Raw genomic sequence first — 22781 nt, 5'->3', positions numbered from 1 at the left:
TATAGTGTAACAGAAGCAAAGTGGAGAAAAGTGATAAAGTCTGTGAACTACAATAATAGTTCCTAACATTAACTAGCATTATCCGCCATAAGCTTCTGGTCATACCAGACCAAGTGAGGCTGTAGCAGCCTGAGTGTATTGAACTGGACTTGTGTCATTACATTAGACATTGGAGAGAGGTATTTAAAACAGTATTTATAACTGTGTTGGTTTGACAGTCACACATTTTGCTTGAAGAGTGTGTATTTGTGGTTACAGTATCCATTCCAACAGGTAACAGCAAATAACTCAATGAATAGAACAATTTGTACCAAGGCTGCACCCTCTCTTTTTCATGTCTTCTGTTTCTTGACCATTCTTGTCCTTCTGTTTCAGCAGAAACATTTCTCATTTTTTCTAAAAACAAAAGGTTATGATGTCGGAATAATTTCAAATCTGTAATCACATAAACGTCTTCCTCATAGTGGCTAAAATGACAAAATGGACAAATACCACATGTTTATACTGCGTCCTTAAACTTTAATTTCAAAATGCGTCTGTTATTATTGAAAACCATTACCTAAGTGACCTGTGAAAAATGTATGTAAGCTCTGAATTTCTTTTCTCTCTCATACATTTTTCACAATGGCCCTCATCTGTTTCCATATATTTGTGACCTCTAATGAAGAAACTCTTTAGCAGTGTTACTTTTTTTTTCAGATCAGATCATTACCAAACAACATTTCCTATGTCAGTGTATGTCTGTGCTCTGACAGAGTCTGTACATGCCAGCAGTAATCACTTATAGGTTCAATCAATCCGTAAGCCTGCCGGGCAAAGATTTTATGCCATTTTCTCCATCTGTGACTGAAACACCAGACATTTTTCATCTCATTTTCTGCAGTGATTTGCCTTTGTACTATAGGTCCTTTTTGTTTAAAGGAAAGCCACATTCATCAAGTGAATAAAGAACTACGCCCTTTCTATACAGCTTCAGGTGGGCCCTTTAAATCAATGGCATGTTGGATTCTAAAGAGCCCTTCCATAGGAGGTTTGACGACAAAAGAAAGAAATATGACCACACTAAATGAAAAGAATATGACTTGCTCAGAGGGACTGCAGATACTGCCGTAGGGTAGAAGAACATTCCAGTTCAACATACTGAAAACCTACTTTTTCAAGCAGTTTAGTCTTTCATATTTCAGTCTTTTTCTCAGGAATCATTTGAAGCTGTTTTTTGTTTTGTTTTTTTTGCAATAGCTAGCATTGGATGGACAATCTAATTACAGCCACGACTGTCAGCTCTGGTGGAGGTGATGGAGGAAGTAGCAAAGGTAAGATCTTAGAGGTGTTGGTCTTTAACTGTGGCTATTCTGAAATGCAAAACCAGCAATGCAATGATGCACATGCTTTATTTATTTAGTATTTTTGAAAAAGCATAATTTACTTTAAATAAGCTAAGAAAAGCTGTCATATGCTGTCAGTAACAACTGTATATGGCATTAGCTTGAAGACAGCATTTAAGGGGCACAAGTTCTGAGGTGTCTGTTGCTGAGATTTCTGCTCATACATACATCTGCTGTATGTTTAAATAAGAATAGGATTTTTGACTTACACTTTGTGGTATATAGTTGATAATAGTTACTATATGACACTAGACCATATTCACAAGCCAGCCATTTTCCTCTGACTGTCTGACAAATTGTTATCATTTCAACGCTTCCCAAACAAAAAAAGCAATTGAAAAGACAATGGATATGGATTCTTCAATACCTCAATAACTCCATGCTGAACACAAGTTTGTGATACTTACATGTTTTGTAAAGCAAGATAATCTTTGGAAATGAACACCACTTTTACGATTTTTGAAATGTAAATGCAATTGCCAGAAGTAAAAAGCTAACATTATGAACAAACTAGCCTACATCACAGTGACGACTTCGCCGTCACCACCACTATTCAAATGTTGGATATTTACTCAGGTAATTGGTGTCATAGAACAAAACATGGTAATCTCTTTAGCTTGTGTTAATCACAGACCTTATTGCAAGCAGTTAACCGAAAACCCATTGACTTCGAGACATAGGAACCACAGGTGCAGAAATGCAAACTTATTTTCAGGTTTCAGGATTTATTCCTGTTGCAATATATTAGACAACGATATAATTAGTGATACACACACTGTCGTCATATAGTGTTTCTCAAACTTTTTCCTTACCACTTAACCAATACAAAAAACTTCATGGACCACCAACTTCCCAACATCTCCCAAACCACCCCCCCCTCGTGACGCGACGTTCTAATGTTGCAGGCAGTGGCACAAAAACGATCCCAAGGTCAGCCACATTGCTGAAGCCTGACAACACAGCAAAACAGCAAATTCAAATAATGATAGTTACATTTACAAATGAGTTGATTTAGTATTGAAAACAACACATCTGTTCTATTCACTAGGAGGCTTTGGAGTCGCTCAAAGTCACAGACAGTTTGAGAAACACTTTAAATGTGATATTTCAGAGCCAGAGGCCAGAGGCAAGTTTCCAAACGATTGTTAATCATTTTTCATAGACCAGTAAAATCACCACTGTGGGCAGCACCAGCAGTAGACACTTGAGTCAGTGTCATAAACCAATCTCATATAAGAGTACAAGGTTTTAATGGTATAGAGTAAGGCATGTAAGGCATGTCCATGCACATGAACAAGCAAGCAGAGGCATAACTTAGGAATGCTATTTAACAACAAAAAAAGTTCAAATGGGTGTTCACGTTAAAGGTCAAATACTAACTTTGCCAGTGCAGTCATGTAGTTGAAACTGGATCATGCAGTAAGATATTAGCCATCCTCAGCCCCAGCGGGCAATGCCATCTGTGTACTGGAAAAGATGTGTCTCTTAGGGCACACTCACACTAGGCAATCTCTACCATGCCCAGGCACGTTTGACCCCCAAAGTCCAGTTTGTTTGACTAGTGTGAGCACTCCTCAAGCACGGTACACTTTCTTGGCTCTGGCATGGTTGGAAGAGGTGTGCTTTGGCACGGTACGGTTGCTCTTGCCTCTTGGACATGAAGTACAATCATGCGTATTACGCCCCCTTGCATAATCAAGAAATCCAGGAATGTGAGAAGGTCGTCTATGACCAAAACGACACAGAATAAACCATAAAAAAGTCAGTAAAGTCATGTTCTCTGTGTTGTTCTCCTTTGTGGCGCGACCGTGCTACGACATGATGACGTATGTGTAAGAGGTGACCGTGCTCAGGCCTGGTGTCAGGTGGAGCAATGTGAGTGCAGGCCAGCAGGGAACTGGGGAGGAGGGAAAATCATGCTTCGGTATGGTACGGAGCAACTGGGCCAGGTGTGAGTGCGCCCTTAGAGAAAAAAGTCTGATTTTTTTTCCTTTAAATGAAAAATATAATAAATGATTCGTGTGATTCATCATTACAAGTTAGTAAATCCTCTCCTTTGTTCTTTTAATTTAATTTATTTCCTCTAGGTGATCTTTCTGTGAGTGCGGTGGGGTCAGGTGGAAGAGCTGCATCAGGAGGCTATAGCAGCACGAGCAGCTCAGTTCTGATCACATCCAGCAGTTCCCATGGCGCCGGTGGATCCAGGACTGGAAAGGGCACCGGAGCTATCAGCATCACTACTCTAGGAGCTTCCTCTGCTGTATCCTCAGGTGGAGGACGTTCAGCAGCTTCAGGTGGTTCAGCGGCAGGGTTAAGGGCTGCTGGAGGGGGGTCCTCTAGCATGTCATCTAGTTTTGCAAGTGGCGGCAGAGAAGGAAAAGGGGAAGGCGGTCTAGGTGCTGTGACAGTTTCAAAAGTGACAAAGACCAGCCACACTTCAGGAGGATCTGGGGAAGTGAAGAAAGGATCGTCCTCTGGAATCAACTACTCACCTGTTCCAAAGGAAAGGAAGAGTGTGACCACCATGGCTTCAGCTCTCTCAGATGTCTTTGATGGTTAGTCATAGGTCAAAGGTCATGCAGTTATTCATACTGCTGTACTCATCTTTCACATTGTTTGTAGACTTGAGGGGCCAGCAGCTCTACTTCAGAGCAAATAAACCCAAGATTAATACGATCTTTATTTTGCCACCATGTTTCAGAGAGTTCAAGCGCAAACTCTTCTCCAGAGTTTAACAGGAAGGAGTACAGTAAGTTTTACTTGAATCTCACAGTATACTCTGGAATGTGCACATGTATTCATATTCATTTTTGAATTTTCGTTTTCATTTTCTTTCAGGCACCTCGATTGCAACTTCAAGTCCTGCCACAAGAGGGAGAGCTCCGAGCAGAGGTACACTGACAGCTCTGACACAGTATACATAAAGGGATAGAACATAAACAATACATATAATTAGATATCCATACAATTTTGACCGTTACTTGACAGATTAGTCATAAGTTACAGCAATAATTACATTTACTCAACAACGTTTTCTGTTTTTCAGAGAGCGAGATCAGGGCCAGGCTTCAGAGTGCTTCTCCTACAGCAAGCTGTGAGTATGACTCTTCATGTTGATGCATATCCACATACAGTATATGCAGTGACTGAATGTAGCTAAGTACTGTACAAATATAAGATATCTGTACCTTACTTCTACTACTTTTAGTCCAGAGGGGGAACATGTATTTATTTATGTATTTGTTTACTCCACTGCAGTTGTGTGACAGCTATAGTTACCAGCACCTTTAACAATAAAGATTTGACATATAAAACATATGAAGAACCTTTGATGAACATGAAGAAAAAAAAGAACAGCTCGACAGCAGGGATGTGGACTCGGGTCAACTTGAGTCACTGTTTTGATGACTTGCAACCTGACTTGACAGCAAATAAATAACTTAAGACTCAACTTGGACTTTAGTTAAAGACACTTGACTCGACTTGAGAATTGATGACTTAAATGACATGATTGTTTACATTTTTTTTGTTGTCAGTTTTCTTTTTTTCTTTTTTTTAGTATTTCACTGTTTAAAGGGGATGGGGATGGACTTTTATTCTTTGATTGAGATTAAATGAAAAAATAAGAGCTTTTATGAAGTTATTTGTGTTTTACTTGATTACATGTATTTCACTGAATGAAGTATTTATAACATACATTCAGTTCATTGTCATACTTTTTGAACAGGTTAGAAAATGGCCAATATTACTAGACAGGTACCAATACCATGTCTGTTGTCTTTATAAGGACCAGATACTGCCGGTTAGACTACAGTGTTAAAGGGAGGACTCTCTTAAACTGAGGACTCACTTGACACCTGTGACTTGACCACCTGCTGAAGAAAAAATGACTAGGGACTTGTTTTAGACTTGGACCAAATGACTTGAGTCATATGTCTGCCCAACAGTATATAAAAGTCAATGAATTGATTGATAAAAAAAATAAAGAGCAGATTCTTCCATAATTGAAATGATCATTTGCTCCCGCCATTAAAAAATAAAAATTAAACTCGTGCAGGGACGGAGCTGGGTGATGTGAAGCGTCTGCTGAGAGGAAACCCCTCCACCAGCACCAGCCCCGCTCAGTCCCCCAACAACACGCTGCCCATCCCCAAGAAGGCCAGCACGGAAACTAGGGCCATGTCTGAGAGCTCCAACACAGGTTCAACTAATCAGCTGTCATGGCTGTTATCTTTGAGATTGATATTAAAGAATTCTAATCATGTGGTCTGCCCTCAGTTTTTAGTATTTCACGTGTCTGTAAACTATTTCTCTTTCTTCAATACCAGACCAATATGGCAGCATTTGGTCCGGAGGTGTGAGCAGCAGCTACAGCTACAATACCAACCCCAACAACTTGTCCACTTCCTCCACCCTCTACCAGTCAGGTCAGTCATATATTACAAGCCATAACATCAGCAGCCTGAGGATGTGATTGCATCATATTTAACCGTTCTCAGTTAACTGTTACAGGAGCATACCTTATACCGGAGCTGATCTGTTTTTCACAACAAAAGCACGTTTTTCTTTTATCAATACCACGAAAGCCTAGAATGGTCATGCTTGCAATCTTTTTTTTAGATAAAAATAATGATTTATTATTAATATGTATTTACTTATGTATCTTATGAAGTTGATTTCTCATGATTATTTTGTTATCTGAAGAAAATAAAGACAGATGTCTTGAGATTACAAGATCATTCAAAATGAGAGAACAACTTCATAAGATCCATAAGAGTGGACCATAACATACACACAGGGTGGGTTTGGGAGTTTCAATGCAAACCAAATGAACTTGTTATGAACCTTTGTCATTTGTTATATGGCACTCCTTGATCTTACATTTTCAGCTCAGATCAGTTGTTGAGATGTGTAGATGCCATCTATGCATGCCTGATCACTAATAAACAACATAAGTAATATGAGGGAACAACCTCTCTTGATAAAGGGTTAATTATCTCAGCATCTTGAGATAACAAGGCTTTTTTTATACGAGATAACAAGATAGATTGACTGAGAGAATAAGCTTTGTTATCTCAAGACAACAAAATAATTCACTTGTGATTTCAAGATGATGGCATTGAAAGATAATTGCAGTAGTAGCTGTTCTCAGCTTCTGTTTGTGTTTAAGTGTTAAGCATCAGAAAAACTAAAATTCATGTTGTGTTTTCAGACACTGCTATTTTCATAGGGACTATTCTACAACAGAAAGTAGAAAGTAACAAAAACTCAGTTTGTGGCTTATCCAAAAACCTCAACCCATTACACTTTGGGTGAACTGACCCTTTAAAGCCAAGGGAACCACTGTCTAAACAGGTTTTACCAATAAAAACTCCATTCAGTCATCAAGAGATACACTCTACATACGCAGTATTTTCCTGTTGTTAATTGATTGAGGGGAACAAGCAACCAGAGGCTTAACTTAGGAATGCTATTTAAAAACAAAAAAGTTGAAATGGGTGTTCACTTTAAAGGTCAAATACAAACTTTGCCAGTGCTGTCATGTAGCTGAAACATGAAATAAGAATAACCATATTAAAATATACAACTGAAAGCCGACATCACCAAGAAATGTAGCATACAAAGGCTATATTATTGAAATCCCACTGGAATACTTTGTGTACCAAGAGTTATTTGCAATAAGACCCTTCGTTGTTTATAGTGAATCAGTCGATCAATTTGGCACCATGTTCGTTACTGAGGTGTGATGGACTAATGAACATTAGACATCACCTTAAGTCATGCATGTTGTGACTTGTGAAAATGTTTTTTTTTTGTTTTTTTTTCCTGTTGTGTGAGATGGTAGTTCTAGGCAGTTGGTCATTTGGTCATTTGTAAAGGAGATGATGGCCAAGATGGGTTAGGGCTAGGGTCATAGAAGTTAATATTGTAGGAATATTATAGGATATGATAATGTGTCTCTATGATCTTCATGCGAGTATATCGGCTACAATATAGTATAGAATTGAGAATTTATAGTATCTACTTTATGAAATGTTATAGACCCAAGACATAACAGACAGAAGGATGGGACTGAGAGCAAAAGTCGCAATTACTCATCTGTCAGCTAGTTCAGCAACGCAGACAGCACCATAGGTTTATCAATACACAGCACAGTTGGGCTACTGATAATTCAGAGCCATGGTCGGGGACATAGATTGTAATTTGCACAAACCTCCGTCAGATAAAGGATCAGTGAGTCAGGCAGACTGGACTAACATGTTCAACTAAACAACCCCTCTGCCCCTGCACTCTCTCTGCTATAGGGGATGGAGAGGGGGGATGTCAGGTTACCATGTGGGGTGCATGTTAGTCATTTGAATTGGGTGATTGCCCCTCAAATCGCCTCCTGGTTATAGGTGAATAAAGCCTGAGTTTTTCATGTAAGCTTTTATTTCCCAGCTGTAATAGATGGACAAATGTGCTCTGCTCTGTCACCTACAGGAGGAGTTCAGAACAACCTGACATTCAGCTGTCCCCCCATGAACAGTGGACTGTCTGCCAGCAGCACTGGTGAGCTTCTTCCTGTCGGGTCCACTCCCTTAGCTTGTCACTGATCATCAGTAGATAACCATGTTGTTGTCCCATTCTGCCTTAGTTCCTATGTATGGTGTTCAGAATAACCTGGTCACTACCAGCCCCACTGTCGTCTCTCCCACTGGAAGCAACGCACATTTTGGTAAGACATGTTTTCTCCATGCATGTAGTGATGATGAAGATGCTGTAGAAGATGCTAATATGAAGAATTAAAAATATCCATGGCTTTTCTTCAAATCACCTGATAATATCTTACTGTAACAACAACAATGGGAAAAGTGAAAATGTTTGGGGGTATTTAGGAGTTAATTGAATTGAACTGTGTTCTGTAAGATTTAGTACTATAGCATTATTAAGGAATCATGAATTATTATATATATGTGTGTTTGTCTCTTCACAGTTTATGGTGTGCAGAAAAATGCATCTGGCACTGGAATCGTCACAACCACAGGTGAACTGTGATAGTTAGACTGATTCATTGTGTTTCAATACACTTTGACTTGAATCAGTAGTTTTATCATCTGTCAAAGAGAGTTTACCAACTTTTGTTAGAAACAATATACATTAATAATAACATGGTATAGCAAATAAAATGATTTGGTGTCATGGTATGTGACACTGTGGTTATTCAAGAAGTTAAACTGTGAATCAAAATATCTCAAAATATTGTAATCATGTAGCCGTTACAGTTAAGTCTGTTTGTACTTTACTACAATATCGCTGGATGCTAGTTAGTACAGTGCATTCAGGAGGTCATTATGTCTGAACGTCATGTTGTTTTGTTTTGTCACAGTGAGACCCAGCAGTCCCACTCATGAGGAAGCCTCGGCCAAAGACTTTAAGTTTGTGATGATCGAGAAGGAGAACGCTCCTGTCAAGGAGACAGAGCGGCTGATCATGACCAAAGACACGGGGAAGCAGTTCATGTCTGCTGCGCCTGTTACTGCCTCTGGTAATACTGAATACTACTCAGTACTTCTGCTACTGCTTACACTACAACCCAGATCCCAAATAAGTTGGAATGTTGTGAAAAATGTTAATAAATACAGAATCATGTGTTTGACAAAGTGATATGCTGCCTCAAATACTTTAATTGCTACTTCTATTTTAGAAATAACACAGATCTATACCTGTTAATCATTTCCTATGCATGATTAGTGTTTTTAGTGATTAGTGATGGTGTACATGTAATTGTTGTGTCTTGTAGCTCCCTACTCGGAAGACTCACTGAAGAGAGAGAAACAAACATTTTCATCCAGCACAATGGAGGAAAGAACAGAAGCTAAATGTAGACTAATATACAACAGATCTTATTGTTTATTGGATTAATCACATACATTATGTCTCTTGTTTGGCATCTAAATATTTGCTGTTTCATTTTGTTTTTAAAGCTGCAGCCCTAAAAGTTGCTACCAAAGACAAAGCCACCTATGCAGGTATTGTCCCATTTACACTTTTCTCTTTTTATTATAGTCTGTCCAGGTTTACAGTCAGATCCTGACAGACCCCCACCAAAACCTAGATTAACAACAGAATTGCTATAGTAGCTCTTGGATTATTACACATGAAAAATTGTTTTTGTATTCAGTTTTATTTTTCACTTTTGTGACATAAATGCTATGTAAAATAATATGTTGTTCGTTACACATCTTAAAGAAGCATGATTTAAGATATAGCCATCATTTTATAGTCCAATAGTATAGCCTCAGTGTGATGACAGGCAAGGCTATGTCCCATCCCAGTCTGGTGTCCCCCTGTGTTCCCTGGGAGATGACTGTGTCCGGTAAAGCTTAGTGTAGTTGCCTGCTGTGATGACACCACGTGATCCGAGGTCACGGTCTAGCCAGACTTCAGTCAGCTAACAGGGCTACTTAGCTCCATGACTAACTAAATACTTCGACACTGCAAGAAAAATTCTTATTTGCTTTCCAAAAAAATGTGACAAGTTAGAATAAATGTAAGAATTATAAAAAACCATGGACAGTAAGACACTGAGCTCAGTGTAATTTATTATACTAATTAAACTAAGTACTAATTGGAGGCATTATGTTTAACCCTCCTGTAATGCATCCACTTCAGTTTTCTTACTGTTTTGGGAGAAAAAAATAGAAGCCTGACAGAACAAGGTTTTGTTTCTCAGAGATCCGTGAAGATAAATCAGGCTTGGGCTTTGGCTTCTGCTCCTGCTGCAGCTGGTGGAAGTGGCTGCTTGGCCTCCTGCTCAGCCTGCTCCTCCTCCTCGGCCTCCTCTTTGGACTCATTGCTTTGGGTGAGACAGTAAAATAAAACATGTATCTCCAGTAGCATATTTACCTTCATAGGGCTCACTGAAGATGGTGTGCACATGTCCATCATCCCTCAGGTGAAGAAGTGAAACGCCTCAAGAACCGTGTCGATGCTCTTGAGGCCATTACTGGCACTGCTTCAGCCAGGTCCAGCCACTTGTCGGCCTCCTCTGGCATCAACATCATTGACCCGCTGGACTCGTCATACATCGATAGAAGTTCTTCTGGATCAACCCTCACACACTCTGACAATGGGATCACCCTAGGGGCCGCTGGTCCTGGTGCAGGACGTGGATCAGCACAGGACAGTGCTGCCCTGCAGAGAACCGTCCAGCATCTGGTCAGGGCTGAACTGCAATCAGATGCTGTAAGAGGTACAGAAATATCACACAATGTTAAATCAACTCAGCTGTCAGTGATCAGTGATTGATTTCAGTAAATAATCCTATTTTTTTCCCCCCCACTTTTAGAAACACTTGCATACTCACTAAAAGGGGAGAGAGGACAACCAGGCCCTAAAGGCATGTTTGTATAAACCATTAAATAATTAGTAAATGAATATTTACCTACATCCATCCTAACTGACTGTTTCTTTACAGGCGATCCAGGGCCACTGGGATCAAAAGGTGAGGGACTGCCCTGCATTTCTATGTGTATTCAGTTGATACATATGAAGAATCATATATAAATATCCAGTGATGGAATGTAACTACGTACATTTACTAAAGTTCTGTACTTAAGTACCTGAAATTGCATTTCCATTGTTCTGCTACTTATACTTACTCCACTACATTTTGGAGGCAAACTCAATTTATTTGATAACCTTAGTTACGAGGTACTTTTCAGTTTACATGTGGCATCAGAGAAGGTAGTGCACATTTAACCTTTGGATTAAAATTATCAGTCAACCCATAATGTATGGGTTAAAATGTAATTTTAATTTATTTGTACTTTAGATACCTAAGTACATTTATTGCCAGAAAGAACGTGTAGTTGAACTTGTTTTAGGTATTCGTCACGACACTATGTATATCAGTCTCCAGTTCTGTAGAATGTAAGAATCAAACTCTATGAACTGCAACCAACAGCTATGCATTGATCTTTGCAGGTGACAGCGGCTTTCCTGGCCTGCCAGGTAAGACTGAGAGCAAATGTGTTGAAGCCTCTTCCTTCCTACAGAGGCGATGAACTCACCCCACCCCTCTGTCTTATTTCTACAGGTCCTCCTGGGCAGATGGGTCACACAGGATTAGAGGGACCAAGGGGAACTAAGGGAAGTGCAGGTAGTGATAAGATCATTTTCATTGTTCTGTGAGGACAAGTGGACACGAGGAAAAAAGAAAACATGGGCTGAGTCTTTCCTCCTTTCTGTACAGGGGAACCAGGTCCAGAGGGACCACCAGGGCAGAGAGGCCGGGAGGGACAGATGGGCCCCCGCGGTGAGGCTGGACCACCAGGTTTTGGAGAGAAAGGTAGGAAATGTTTATGCCACCCATGTTGAATCACATATAGTTGTACGTTGAGGTGTTCAGCCTTATAATGAGACCTGGTTTTGACAGGACATCAAGGTGAGCCAGGACGTCCTGGTCCTGCTGGTGCTGCTGGACCTGTGGGGCCGAAAGGTAAGGTCAAAGGTCATGATGCAGTTCAGATAACATTTTTGGAACAATGCCAGTGCTTTGTATGTTCAGCCCATATGCAAACCACTTTAACTTTACATCATGAATGAAAAAACATACAGAGAAACGTTTCCTTTTTAAAGTGTACCAAGACACTGGAATGGAAACTTTTGCCTGGTTGGGAAAACACGTTAGAGTCAGTTATCTAGCAGCTACTACTAACATAGCTGAAACATTACATGGTATACTTGCTGCAGTACATTAAGGAGTATTAATAATGCTGATAGTCAACGGCCAGTATCTTTTCTTTCCTTTTTGATGTAGGTGCCACTGGAGAGCATGGTGAAGTGGGAAGTCCTGGTAAATATTCTTTTCCACTTGATTTTTTTGAATATATTGTTAGTTCTTTGGTCCTGATCGCCAGTCCATAATAAATCTATTATACTGTATTTGTTTGCAGGCGCTCCAGGTCTAAAGGGTTTCCCGGGTGATGCTGGAGCTCCAGGAGAAAAAGGTAACTTTAAGGCTTAATCTTCTAAAATTGTCTTCTAACAATTGGTTAAGACGTATGTATAGTTAGTAGTAATGACGATGTGTAACAAAAAGACAAAAAGATGTGAGAAAAGATTGGGCTGTTTTTGAGGAACATTGTTTGATCTGTAAATTATAGTTGTATATGTCAGTATAGCTTTCATCAATTTAAAATATCTCTCTGGTCCCTCCATTGACAGTTTTCATTATTTTTGACGCAGGTGATAGAGGAACACCAGGGCCGCCAGGAACCAAAGGAGACCAGGGAGAGAGAGGACCACGCGGACCGGCAGGTGTGTCCCAGGAGAACATTATATATCATGCGCAAAATGAGTAATAACACAGTTCCTACCGCAGCAGCTACTGAATTTATATGTGGTGAAGATGACTGTGAACTTCTTTTTCCAAATGATCTATTCAGATAACACAGAACCCAAACCAAAAATGTACTGAAAACTTTATGCTGCTCATAAACATCAGTTACCAAAACCACAAGACAAACTAAAATATTTATTTTGTGTTTTTGTAAGCTTTAAATACTTTTTAAAATGTGAACTTTTACATGCGTTGTGTCTGCACTGAGTAATGGCATCAGTCTACATACCATCGTTCTCTCACAAATCTCTCACTTACAGGCGATAGTGATTAAAATCTCCCCCTATGAACTGGAACAACCCCTCAAGACTCTCATATGTCATTAGTTGTCGTTGATGGCGTTTATGTAAACAAACAAACACTGTGAAACAAAGAAAACTGCTTCGCTATCTAGCAGCTAGCAGTGCTTTCAAGGCTGACATTAGCAATCCCCACATACATTGTAAGTCTGCAATTATATCAGAAGACCATTAATAAGTGACACTACTTCGCTGCCAGATACTATTTACAAACTCTCGTAAGAAAACTGTTATAGATTAGGTAAAGGTTTTGATTTTGATGGTTCCTGTTTTGTTTTTTTTATGATTAAAGGTGAACCAGGACAACATGGACCACAAGGCCCTGCTGGAGCGAAGGGATCTAAGGGAACTGCGGGTAAGGAGAGGGCTTCAGAATAGTAATAAAAGAAAATATGTGATTGAGTCTTGACTGTTGAGAGCTAAAGAATGATTCGGAATACATCATATCTCCAGTCAGCTGAGTGTATTCTAATGGTGTCCTAAAAGAGTTACATGTTTTAATAACTGCTGCTACGGTTTAAGTTGATTGGATAGAAATGTATGCTGTCACCATACTAAAAGAGTGCTATTAGATAGATGGATCTGTCATGAATAAGAACAAGACAGTGACATTAAATGACTTGGCAGAGAAAGCTTCACACAGATATTTTTACTGATATTAGAACACTGTCTGATCATGTGTCTTTTCATGTAAAAATGAGTTGGAGTTGCAGAGATCAGACATGCAACCTCTCAAATATTGAACAACAGTTACAACAGTTCTGCAGCAGCTGCCAAAAACAGATCACAACAGATTTATCAGTGTATGAATTGCAGGTGAAACAGGTTCGATGGGACTTCCTGGTCTGAGAGGACCACCTGGACTTGCTGGGGATATTGGTCAACCAGGTACCAAAACACTGTACAATTATAGTAGCTCACACAATCAGTTATGATGTATCAATTGTGTTTGTCAGGCATTGAATGAGAAAAGTCCTGGATCTTATTTTTGTTTGATTGCATACACTCAAATTTTTTCTCCAGGTCCTCCTGGGATTCAAGGACCCCCAGGTATGAGAGTATATTTCATTCAAATAATTTTTACTTTCCTTACAAGTAAAATTTTGTGTATTTAAATATTTATACTCTGACTAATTATCACAGGTATTGCTGGAATTCCAGGACAGCCTGGTGTTAAAGGTAATGCCACATTTCCTTAAAAAACACAAAGTCAAAAATGTCCACATCACCACACACTGCCACAGAGGGGCTGGGTACAAAAGCTAAAAAGTGCCAATGAAGGGAAAATAAAGCATCCGAAAAGCCACCACTTGGGTACAGACTACTACTAAACATCTGTATATGTGAGAGTTATATCAGAATAACTAAACCTTTTATTGCCAAAGTTGCCCAAGCTAAGAATTTGATGTGTGCTGTTAGTCTTTAAAGCAGCTGTAAGTAATATTTTTTCTGTTATTAAAATAATAACAGAAAGAATGTCGTGATCACGCAAAGAGCAGGATCAGCAGATGTCTGGTGATTACCGCTGCGTGTTCATGTGGTGACGTAGAGAGGAGGGAGGAGATTGCTAGCTCCAAAACAGACAGGAAGTTGGCTAAAATGACACTTACAGCAGCTTTAATTAAAGCCTTAACACAGACTGGTTCTGATTAGAAATGCTAAAGACTGTTTTCAAAGGCTAATGTAAGTATAGACAAACATTATGTTTACAATGTATTGTTTCATTAATAAGCTAACATAACATTGTCCTCCAGGTGAACCAGGATCACCTGGTAAAGTCATCGCTCCAGGTAAGAACAGGAAAATCTGTTGTACAAAGTGGACCGTGTGTAAGTTTTTAGTCCAAAGGAGACACAGTCTCTTGTGCAGTGTAACTGGTGTTTCTCTTTCATTTCTTTCAGTTGGCTCTGATACTGTGGCTGTCCCTGGACCACCGGGGCCTGGTGGTCCTCCAGGTCCTGCTGGAAACCCTGGTCTGTCTGGTCCCATCGGCCCTGCTGGTGTCCCAGGACAACCTGGTAAATCCAAAACCTTGATGACCACGTTAGGCGTCTAAGAAGGATTAACTGTAAAATGAAATGTAAGAATCTTTCTCCTGCATTGAACATATTTTTTCTGTTTTTTTTGTCTTTTCTACGATGGAAAATTCAAACAATTATCAAGGCTCTAAGGGAGAACAGGGAGAGAAAGGAGAGAAAGGGGAGAAAGGAGAAAAGGGGGAGAAGGGAGCACAAGGAAACCCTGGCGAGCCTGGGATCAGCATCACGAGTTCAGAAACTGTCAGTTCCACCCGGACAGCCGGTGAGCACCTCTCTCATTCATCACTTTGGTACCATCTGGTGGTCGTATCCAGAATGACACTGTATCTACAGAAATGTGCACTACCACATCTCCTGTGTTTTCACTTCTAACAGAAGTTTCCTCAGTATCTGGACTGCCTGGCCCACCAGGACCTCCAGGGCCTCCTGGTGCACCGGGTCCTTCTGGTATGTCAAAAGCTATTTGTAAAATATTAAGGAATTTACAAATACTTGGTACTGAGGCTTGGATCAAACTAATGATTTATTCAAATGCTGTTGTAACTCTTGTTCAGGTGAGACTAGACAGGGTCCTCCAGGACGCAGAGGTCCTCCTGGACAGCCAGGTAAACAAGGATCTTGCATTAGAGACGGACACATAGATAGATTATCAGCACACAACATCATTTAAGCAGTGTTGGAATAAAAAGCTACATTTTTCTCTCTCAAATGTAATTGACCCGTTGCTGTCCTCACAGGTGTTGGTTCACCTGGACCTCCAGGAGAGAGAGGAGAACCTGGCAGCTTTGTGCCAACCTCAGGTTGGTGAAAGACGTCTCGTCTCAGATGTATTGTTGGCCTTCAGACAACTGGACATACAGCATGTCATATTTAACCTTTGCATGGCATATTTGATGTATTCTTCCCTCTTTTGTCTTAGAAACCTTTTTCGCTGGACCACCAGGACCCCCAGGACCCGCAGGCCCACAGGGTTCACCAGGTGGGTTTGACAAATCAGATGTTTCTGATCAGAAGAATCTAACAAAAAAAAAAGTGCATTATATAATGGATTCTTGCCGGGGCTGGGTGATATGACCTTAAAAAAACATCCACATATTTTAAGTCAATCGCGATACACAGTATATCTGTTAAGCTTCTCAAAACCTCTTCATTCAAATGCTCAGACTGAGGGACAACAGCAATTATCTATTCTATTTTAACAGATAATACAACATTCATATTTAGACAATATTGTAGCGATGACTATTGGTACTTTCACAAAATATTTTTTGATAAATGATCATCAGTAATGTGGATATAAAGACTGAGTGGGTAAAGGCGAGTATTAACAGTCTGGTAAATTCAGAAAATGACATCAGTTTACTGTAATGCAGCCTTTAAAACTTATCACGATATAACAATATCCAAATTTAGGACAATATATAGTCTCATATTATGATAACAATATCTATTGTACATATTGCCCAGCCATAATTCATACATTACAAAATGTATTAAACTAATGAGTGAATGTGGCAGGTCTCAGCTCAACAGAAAGATTAGGATACCTCTTGGAAATGATTTAGAAGCTCTGGCTCACAGAAAGTTTCTTTCATCTTATCATTCCTTCTCCTTAGGTGCCCGAGGGGGACAGGGGTACCAGGGTGAGAAAATTGCATACCGCTGCATATGTCACAATTTTTAGAAACTACAGAATTTTAAAACAGATATACCTATATATATATTTATATATATATATATATATACTGTATATATATATATGTAATGATGATTTTTTTTCAGGTGAACCTGGTCAACCGGGTCTTCCAGGGAGTCCAGGGGAACAAGGAGCTGGTATGTGAAAAACGTTTAGATTAGATAAGGTGGATTTTTACTTATGTATAATAAAAGATTATCATGGGGGTCCTGCTTAGAATCATTATTTGTGGGCATGGCTCTGAGGACAGTAATAGTTTGCTAAAAAGATGTAATATGTAACATTTCTGCATTTACATTTCTAAAGAACAACAACAAGACCTTTTTTTGTTGTGTTGTTTATTCCACGTGCTGGTCCACATGCTGGAAATATTCGAGAGCCTTTAGCTGCATGTTGTGGCCCTCATCAGACGCGGGCTTTGTTCAGTTGTTGTGGAGATATTTCACTGGTCAATAATGAACCTCCAGGCTCTTTTACCAGATGTTAAATCAGTGTTTTGATTGTCATGTCAGGTTTCCCGGGTCAGCCTGGAGCTAGAGGCCCTCCGGGTCCATCAGGACCAGAGGGGCCACAAGGACCTAAAGGTAAACTCAGCCAAATGTTCTGAGTGACCTTCTATAAATCCCCTGCTACAGACCTGTTAGAAAATCCTCTTGTCTTTTCCCTGTGTTATTATACAGGATATAACCATAGTGAATGGTTACACACAAACATTTTCTGTCTGTTCTGTCTATCTTTCTCCTGTTCCCCGTGTTTTCTTTGATTCAGAAGTCAGCAGCACTGGAGTTTGTCTCTCATACTGTCTATGTGTTTCTTGCAGGTGATGCAGGAGTCCCTGGTCCCCCAGGAGTCCCCGGAGTATCTGTTGGTAAGACTGTCCTAAATATCATATCACATCAAATTGTGGCTTAAGACAGTATCTTTTCAATAATTTTGACCAGTGACATGCTTTTAGAAGGTCTACAGGGCTGTGAGAAAGCAACAGCAATTATGGCACCTGTCAATCATGCAAACATGCTCCAACAGATATGTCTTTTTATTTATTCACTAAACAGCTTTGACAGCTCTTGGGGAAGCTTAACAATACTGATCAACACAAATAAAGCTGGGACTAGCAGTACCCCAATATACCCTTTCACATTCTGAAATCATTTTAAGTTGAGATTTAATCTTAAAGGGGTAACTCCACTGTTTTTCCACATATCTAGTGGCTGAAGAATACAAGTTTTTTCAATACAAGATCTCTGTAGCTCATCTCCTCTTGAGGCTAGCTGCCAAAGGGTTTGTTAGCTGCTGCTAGCGTAACACACCAGAATCTCTGCCTGAATTGTTGGCAATCAAATTGCATTGTGGGTAATGTAGGTTTTGACAATTAAGAGGAATCTCTGATTGCTGCTGTTTTTGAACACACAAAAACTGTCCATTTTGAGTCCAACAATATGCAAAGCTAAATTTGCAAAGTATTCTTTTAATGGAATAATAATTATTTAAAAAATCCTTCAAGTAACAACCAATTATTATGATCCAAATTTCTTGTAGAGAAATTGTATTAACTTTGCATTTAAACGCGAAGATGGACTTTCTTGTTGTTGTTGGAGTGAGCATCTGGTGACTGACTAGCTGCAGATTAACACACTTCTTTATTTGTTTCACCAGTCAGCAGAGGTCATTGTTGCTTGGTCAAATGCTGCTGCTAAAACTTCAGCAGTAATAATAATAGTAGTTATAGAAAATATTCTCTAAAATTACTAATTGAGTATGTTTCCTCCATGTACAGACATAAAAACACAGACATAAGATTTTGTGTTGATTTACAGGTAGCTCATACGGTCCTGCTCCCCCAGGCCCTCAAGGCCCACCTGGACCACCTGGTCAGCCTGGAAGAGATGGAAGTGGGTCTGGATCAACCGATGTGGGCCAGTATATTGCAGAATACCTTCAGAGTAAGCTACATATTTATTTACTTTGGTTTATATAATGTTACAATTGAATGAAACAAAGAGCTAAGTCTAAGACTAAATTGTGTTGATATGCAGGTGATAACATCAGGCAGTACCTGGCTGGACCTCCTGGGCCCCCTGGTCCTCAAGGGGCTCCAGGTGCTTCAGGGTCCGCAGGGGAAGGGCTGGTGGACGATGTGGCCAAACAAGTTATAGCTTACGTCCAAAGTATGACCAATGACATTCAGAATGTTACCTCTGTTACCACACAAGATGCCCTCACGTGAGAATCAACTGTTTTTCTAATAGTGGTGAAAACCACTTTACATCTTTCACCCATTCAGGTACAGGTAGAGGATATGATGGGACTCATAGCCCTCCTGGTCCTCCTGGTCCTCCTGGACCTCCAGGTTCAACTGGTTCCATCTCTGTCAATGACATCATCAATCTATTACAACGTAAGTCTCATTTAAGGATGGTCAGGATCACACACACATACACATTAACATACGATTTCTGTCTAATGATCTGTGTTATGTCATTTAACTTTGAAGTTTGTTGGCTTGATACCAGCTCTGAAGATTATAGCATTTGAGACTATTTGCAAAAGTGTATCAATGATTTGTGTCCAGGAGAGAACGTGAGGAGATATGTTTCTGGTTCTCCCGGTCCACCAGGACCTCCTGGAGCTACAGGCCATGGCAGCTACAGATTCAACACCCAGGAGGTGGCTGAACGTGTCCTCAGCCTCATGAATGGTGAGTGTTACAGAATGACCAACAGGTTTCCTATTAATAAGGTGTTATGTTGAAAGAACAGGACTCTTATTGACTATGGGTCCTGTTTTTCACCAGAGAGGGGGGTGGTAGGTGCTCCTGGACCCCAAGGACCTCCTGGGGCTCCTGGTCTTCCTGGAACCTCGTTATCAAGTAAGAAACACAATGAAAACACAGACAGATTTGGTGCATTCCATTTACCTAGGGAGTTGGAAGTTGAAGTTGGGAATAATGTCTTACTCGAGTAGAAGTTTTAGCCAAGTTAGCCATTGTTTGTCATTAATAGTGATGCCAGTTGATAATAACACATGACACCAGTGCTTCTCAAACCTTTTTACCTGGCCACTTTGTACCACTTTTGAAAATACAAGGCTCTACCAGTACCTCCAATATGACCAACAGTAAAATACAGCAGCATAGGCCTTCTTTTGGATTTTGAGGTTGGGGTTGTTTAGTAATTTCCGACTTTCCAATTCAATGGATTGTACCATTAGCTCCCAATTAAAATCAGTTTTCTGAGTGTGTGTTGTTCATGTTAGTGTGTGTCTATTCTAAAGTATTTAGATTCTCAAGCTGACAGATGTTTATTTTCATACTCCAACTAGCTGGGTATCAAGCACATGTGGGCCCTCAAGGGCCTCCCGGTCCCCCAGGTATTCCTGGTCCACAAGGTCCACCTGGCACACCCGGCCCACAAGGATATGGGACCTACCTCAATTCAGACATTCGTGACTACCTGCAAAGTGGGTCCAAACATTTACTACATCAGTTCATGAGGAACCTATCTGAGAAAGCATACTTATCATCGTGTCTGCCTCCACATCTGTTCCATTGTCTTCCTAAAGGTGTCGCCTTCAGGGGACCACCAGGCCCCCCGGGTCCCCAGGGACCTGAGGGCCCCCCTGGTCAAATGCATGGGTTGGTTTCCTATGCTGAGCATGCCAACAGACAGACGCTCAGAGCAGAACTGCAAGAATATATGAAAAGTGAGTTTAAAGGAATACTTCAGCAATTTTAAATTGGAGAAAATTTCAAAATGTGTCTTTAGAGCTAAAGTGTATGACTTTTGACATATATTAGAATTCTTACAGAAATGTACCTTTAATTCAGGCACATTCTTGACATAGACCTTCACCAGAATCCCCTATATATGCAGACTCCTAAATAATGGTGGATTTTAGATATCACCTTTGTCATATGAGATATTAGATTTTAGCCTGTTAACATGTTGTGATGCTGGACTGTGACAACAAAATAATTCAGTGTTTTTAATGACAGTTGTCTTTATGAGCCTGTAATAATGCTGAGTGATCAATAAACAAACTAAATGTCACTTGACTAACCCGTCTGCATTATAGTTACATTTGACTCTGTTGGCTGAGTCACTGCTTCTTCTGATCTTCCAATCTTACAAGGTGACAATTCGAGAGCAGCTATGTTCAGACTTCCTGGACCACCAGGACCTCCTGGACCTCCAGGACACAAGGGAGAGCCAGGCCTAACCAGCACCAGTGACTGGAACCCAGATACTGGCGACTACACCAATATGGCTGTCAAAGTAACTGATTATATCAAATGTAGGTGATCTAGAGGGAGTTTGCCATGAACCGCATCACACATCACACCACAGCATGAACACTTTTCTCTCTCTGAACCTCGCTGTCATTGTTACATGGACGTCTACTTACCTGACTGTCCTCCGCATGCAGCTCATGGTCTTCTCCATGATATTGTGAGAGACTCTGAACATGTTGTTCAAGGACCTCCAGGACCTCCTGGCCTTCCAGGAACACCTGGACACAGTTCATGGGTTAGCTCCCATGACAATGTTGTGGATGTGGTGAAATACATCAAATGTAAGTAGATATGAGCTGTAAGTGCTTTTAAAATTGAAGGACTTGCATGTAATGTAGTTGAAGAGTCCCATTATGACATCTACTGGTGGCACACTATTCACCTTGTCTGTTTTCTTCCAGCTCATGGTCTGCTAAGTGATGGTGAATGGAGCAACAATGAACGCGCCATCCAAGGGCCGCCGGGACCACCTGGCCCTCCAGGTCCCCCTGGATACAGCCGATTGTTTGGTTCCAACACAGATGTCACTGATTTAGTGGAATACTTCAAAAGTAAAGAAGTCATTACCATACCAGTTAAAAACGTCACACACTATTTTCCCAGTACAGAGAAAAAGGGAAAGGGTGTGAGAGCACATTGGCATGGATGATGACCGATTCATTTGTCCTCTGACAGCACATGGGGCCATTGTGGGGCCGCCCGGGAGACCAGGACAGAAAGGGGACATGGGATTCCCAGGACCAAAAGGAGAGAGAGGTACATCTAACAGTTTGCTCGGGTCTTGATGCTTCAGAGGGTGCTTTTTCGGGACAAAAACATAGAGTTTTTAAGAATGGCTTCCAGTAGCTTGGCATGCCATAAAATCTATGACAACTGTTATTTTAAGTGGTTATCAATGTCAATAAGTAGTTTCAATTTCAAAGCACTCTCCTCTGTGTGGACATACTGTAGGTGAACAAGGCTTTCCTGGGCCAAAAAGGAGAAAGATGTCAGCTGATGTCCTCTCACATTAGGAAGTGGGCCACTTGTTTCGTACACGGATAACTGATTTAGTTTGATATGATTGTTGATGATTTGACACAAGCCTGGTGTCTGTTCTTTCTGTGTGGAGTTTGCATGTTCTCCCTGTGCTTGTGTGAGTTTCCTCCAGGTGCTTCAATGTCCCCCGCAATCAAAACATTATTGTAAAACATGTCAATCCTGTCCTTGACTAAGGTATTGGCTTAAATCTGGAGTTGGTCACCAGATGTTATAGGGTAGCAGCCCACTGCTCCTCACGGATGGGTTAAATGCAGAAAGCCAGTTTCACTGTATTGTTCATTGTGTGATTGTGTGTGATAAAGATTTTTCTTCCTCTTGATTTAATGTGCTAGAACAGGCAGGAACCCAATGATCAAAGCAATTCGCATCAATCAACCTTTTAATAAACTCTGTGTTGCTTTTCAGGAGAATACCCACTGATCACTAAAAGGAGGAGGAGGGACGTTGGTGTTTAAGAGCCAAGTTACTGAATATATGGAACTTTTTTAAAAATTATATATCATATATTATGATATATCGAAATTGTCTGGTGTGTATAAAGAGGGTAAAGGTATCGATTGATGTGTTTGACCAGTGTATGTGTTTTTCTAAATGAATTGTGATTGTATTTTTACGTTCTTGAGTACGGAGTTGTCTTGTGAGAT

At 40.3% G+C, this 22781-nt stretch overlaps 1 protein-coding gene across 1 annotated transcript; it reads left to right on the top strand.

The window, feature by feature from the left end:
* Positions 1–1243: 1243 nt before the first annotated feature.
* Positions 1244–22618, top strand: LOC311263924 (uncharacterized protein). Its single transcript, XM_084364299.1, has 51 exons — positions 1244–1313; positions 3473–3940; positions 4087–4134; positions 4224–4277; positions 4432–4479; positions 5443–5586; positions 5714–5812; positions 7869–7937; positions 8023–8103; positions 8362–8412; positions 8755–8913; positions 9169–9249; positions 9353–9397; positions 10102–10230; positions 10324–10620; positions 10717–10767; positions 10855–10872; positions 11355–11381; positions 11467–11529; positions 11623–11718; positions 11806–11868; positions 12190–12225; positions 12326–12379; positions 12618–12689; positions 13363–13425; positions 13887–13958; positions 14094–14120; positions 14214–14249; positions 14825–14860; positions 14972–15088; positions 15234–15371; positions 15485–15556; positions 15664–15714; positions 15847–15909; positions 16029–16088; positions 16726–16752; positions 16892–16942; positions 17318–17389; positions 17626–17673; positions 18623–18748; positions 18842–18973; positions 19090–19203; positions 19378–19503; positions 19600–19674; positions 20127–20264; positions 20367–20507; positions 20937–21098; positions 21231–21377; positions 21498–21647; positions 21772–21852; positions 22543–22618. The coding sequence occupies exons 1-51, from the start codon at positions 1250–1252 to the stop codon at positions 22590–22592; spliced, it is 4692 nt and encodes a 1563-aa protein (XP_084220425.1). The 5' UTR covers positions 1244–1249; the 3' UTR covers positions 22593–22618.
* Positions 22619–22781: the final 163 nt, after the last annotated feature.

The sequence above is a fragment of the Pagrus pagrus genome (genome assembly GCF_965226575.1).
Source record: "Pagrus pagrus genome assembly, chromosome: 2".
Classification (NCBI taxonomy): Eukaryota; Metazoa; Chordata; class Actinopteri; order Spariformes; family Sparidae; genus Pagrus; species Pagrus pagrus.
The sequence above is the reverse complement of the archived record's forward strand: the minus strand, read 5'-3'. Positions and strand labels throughout refer to the sequence as shown.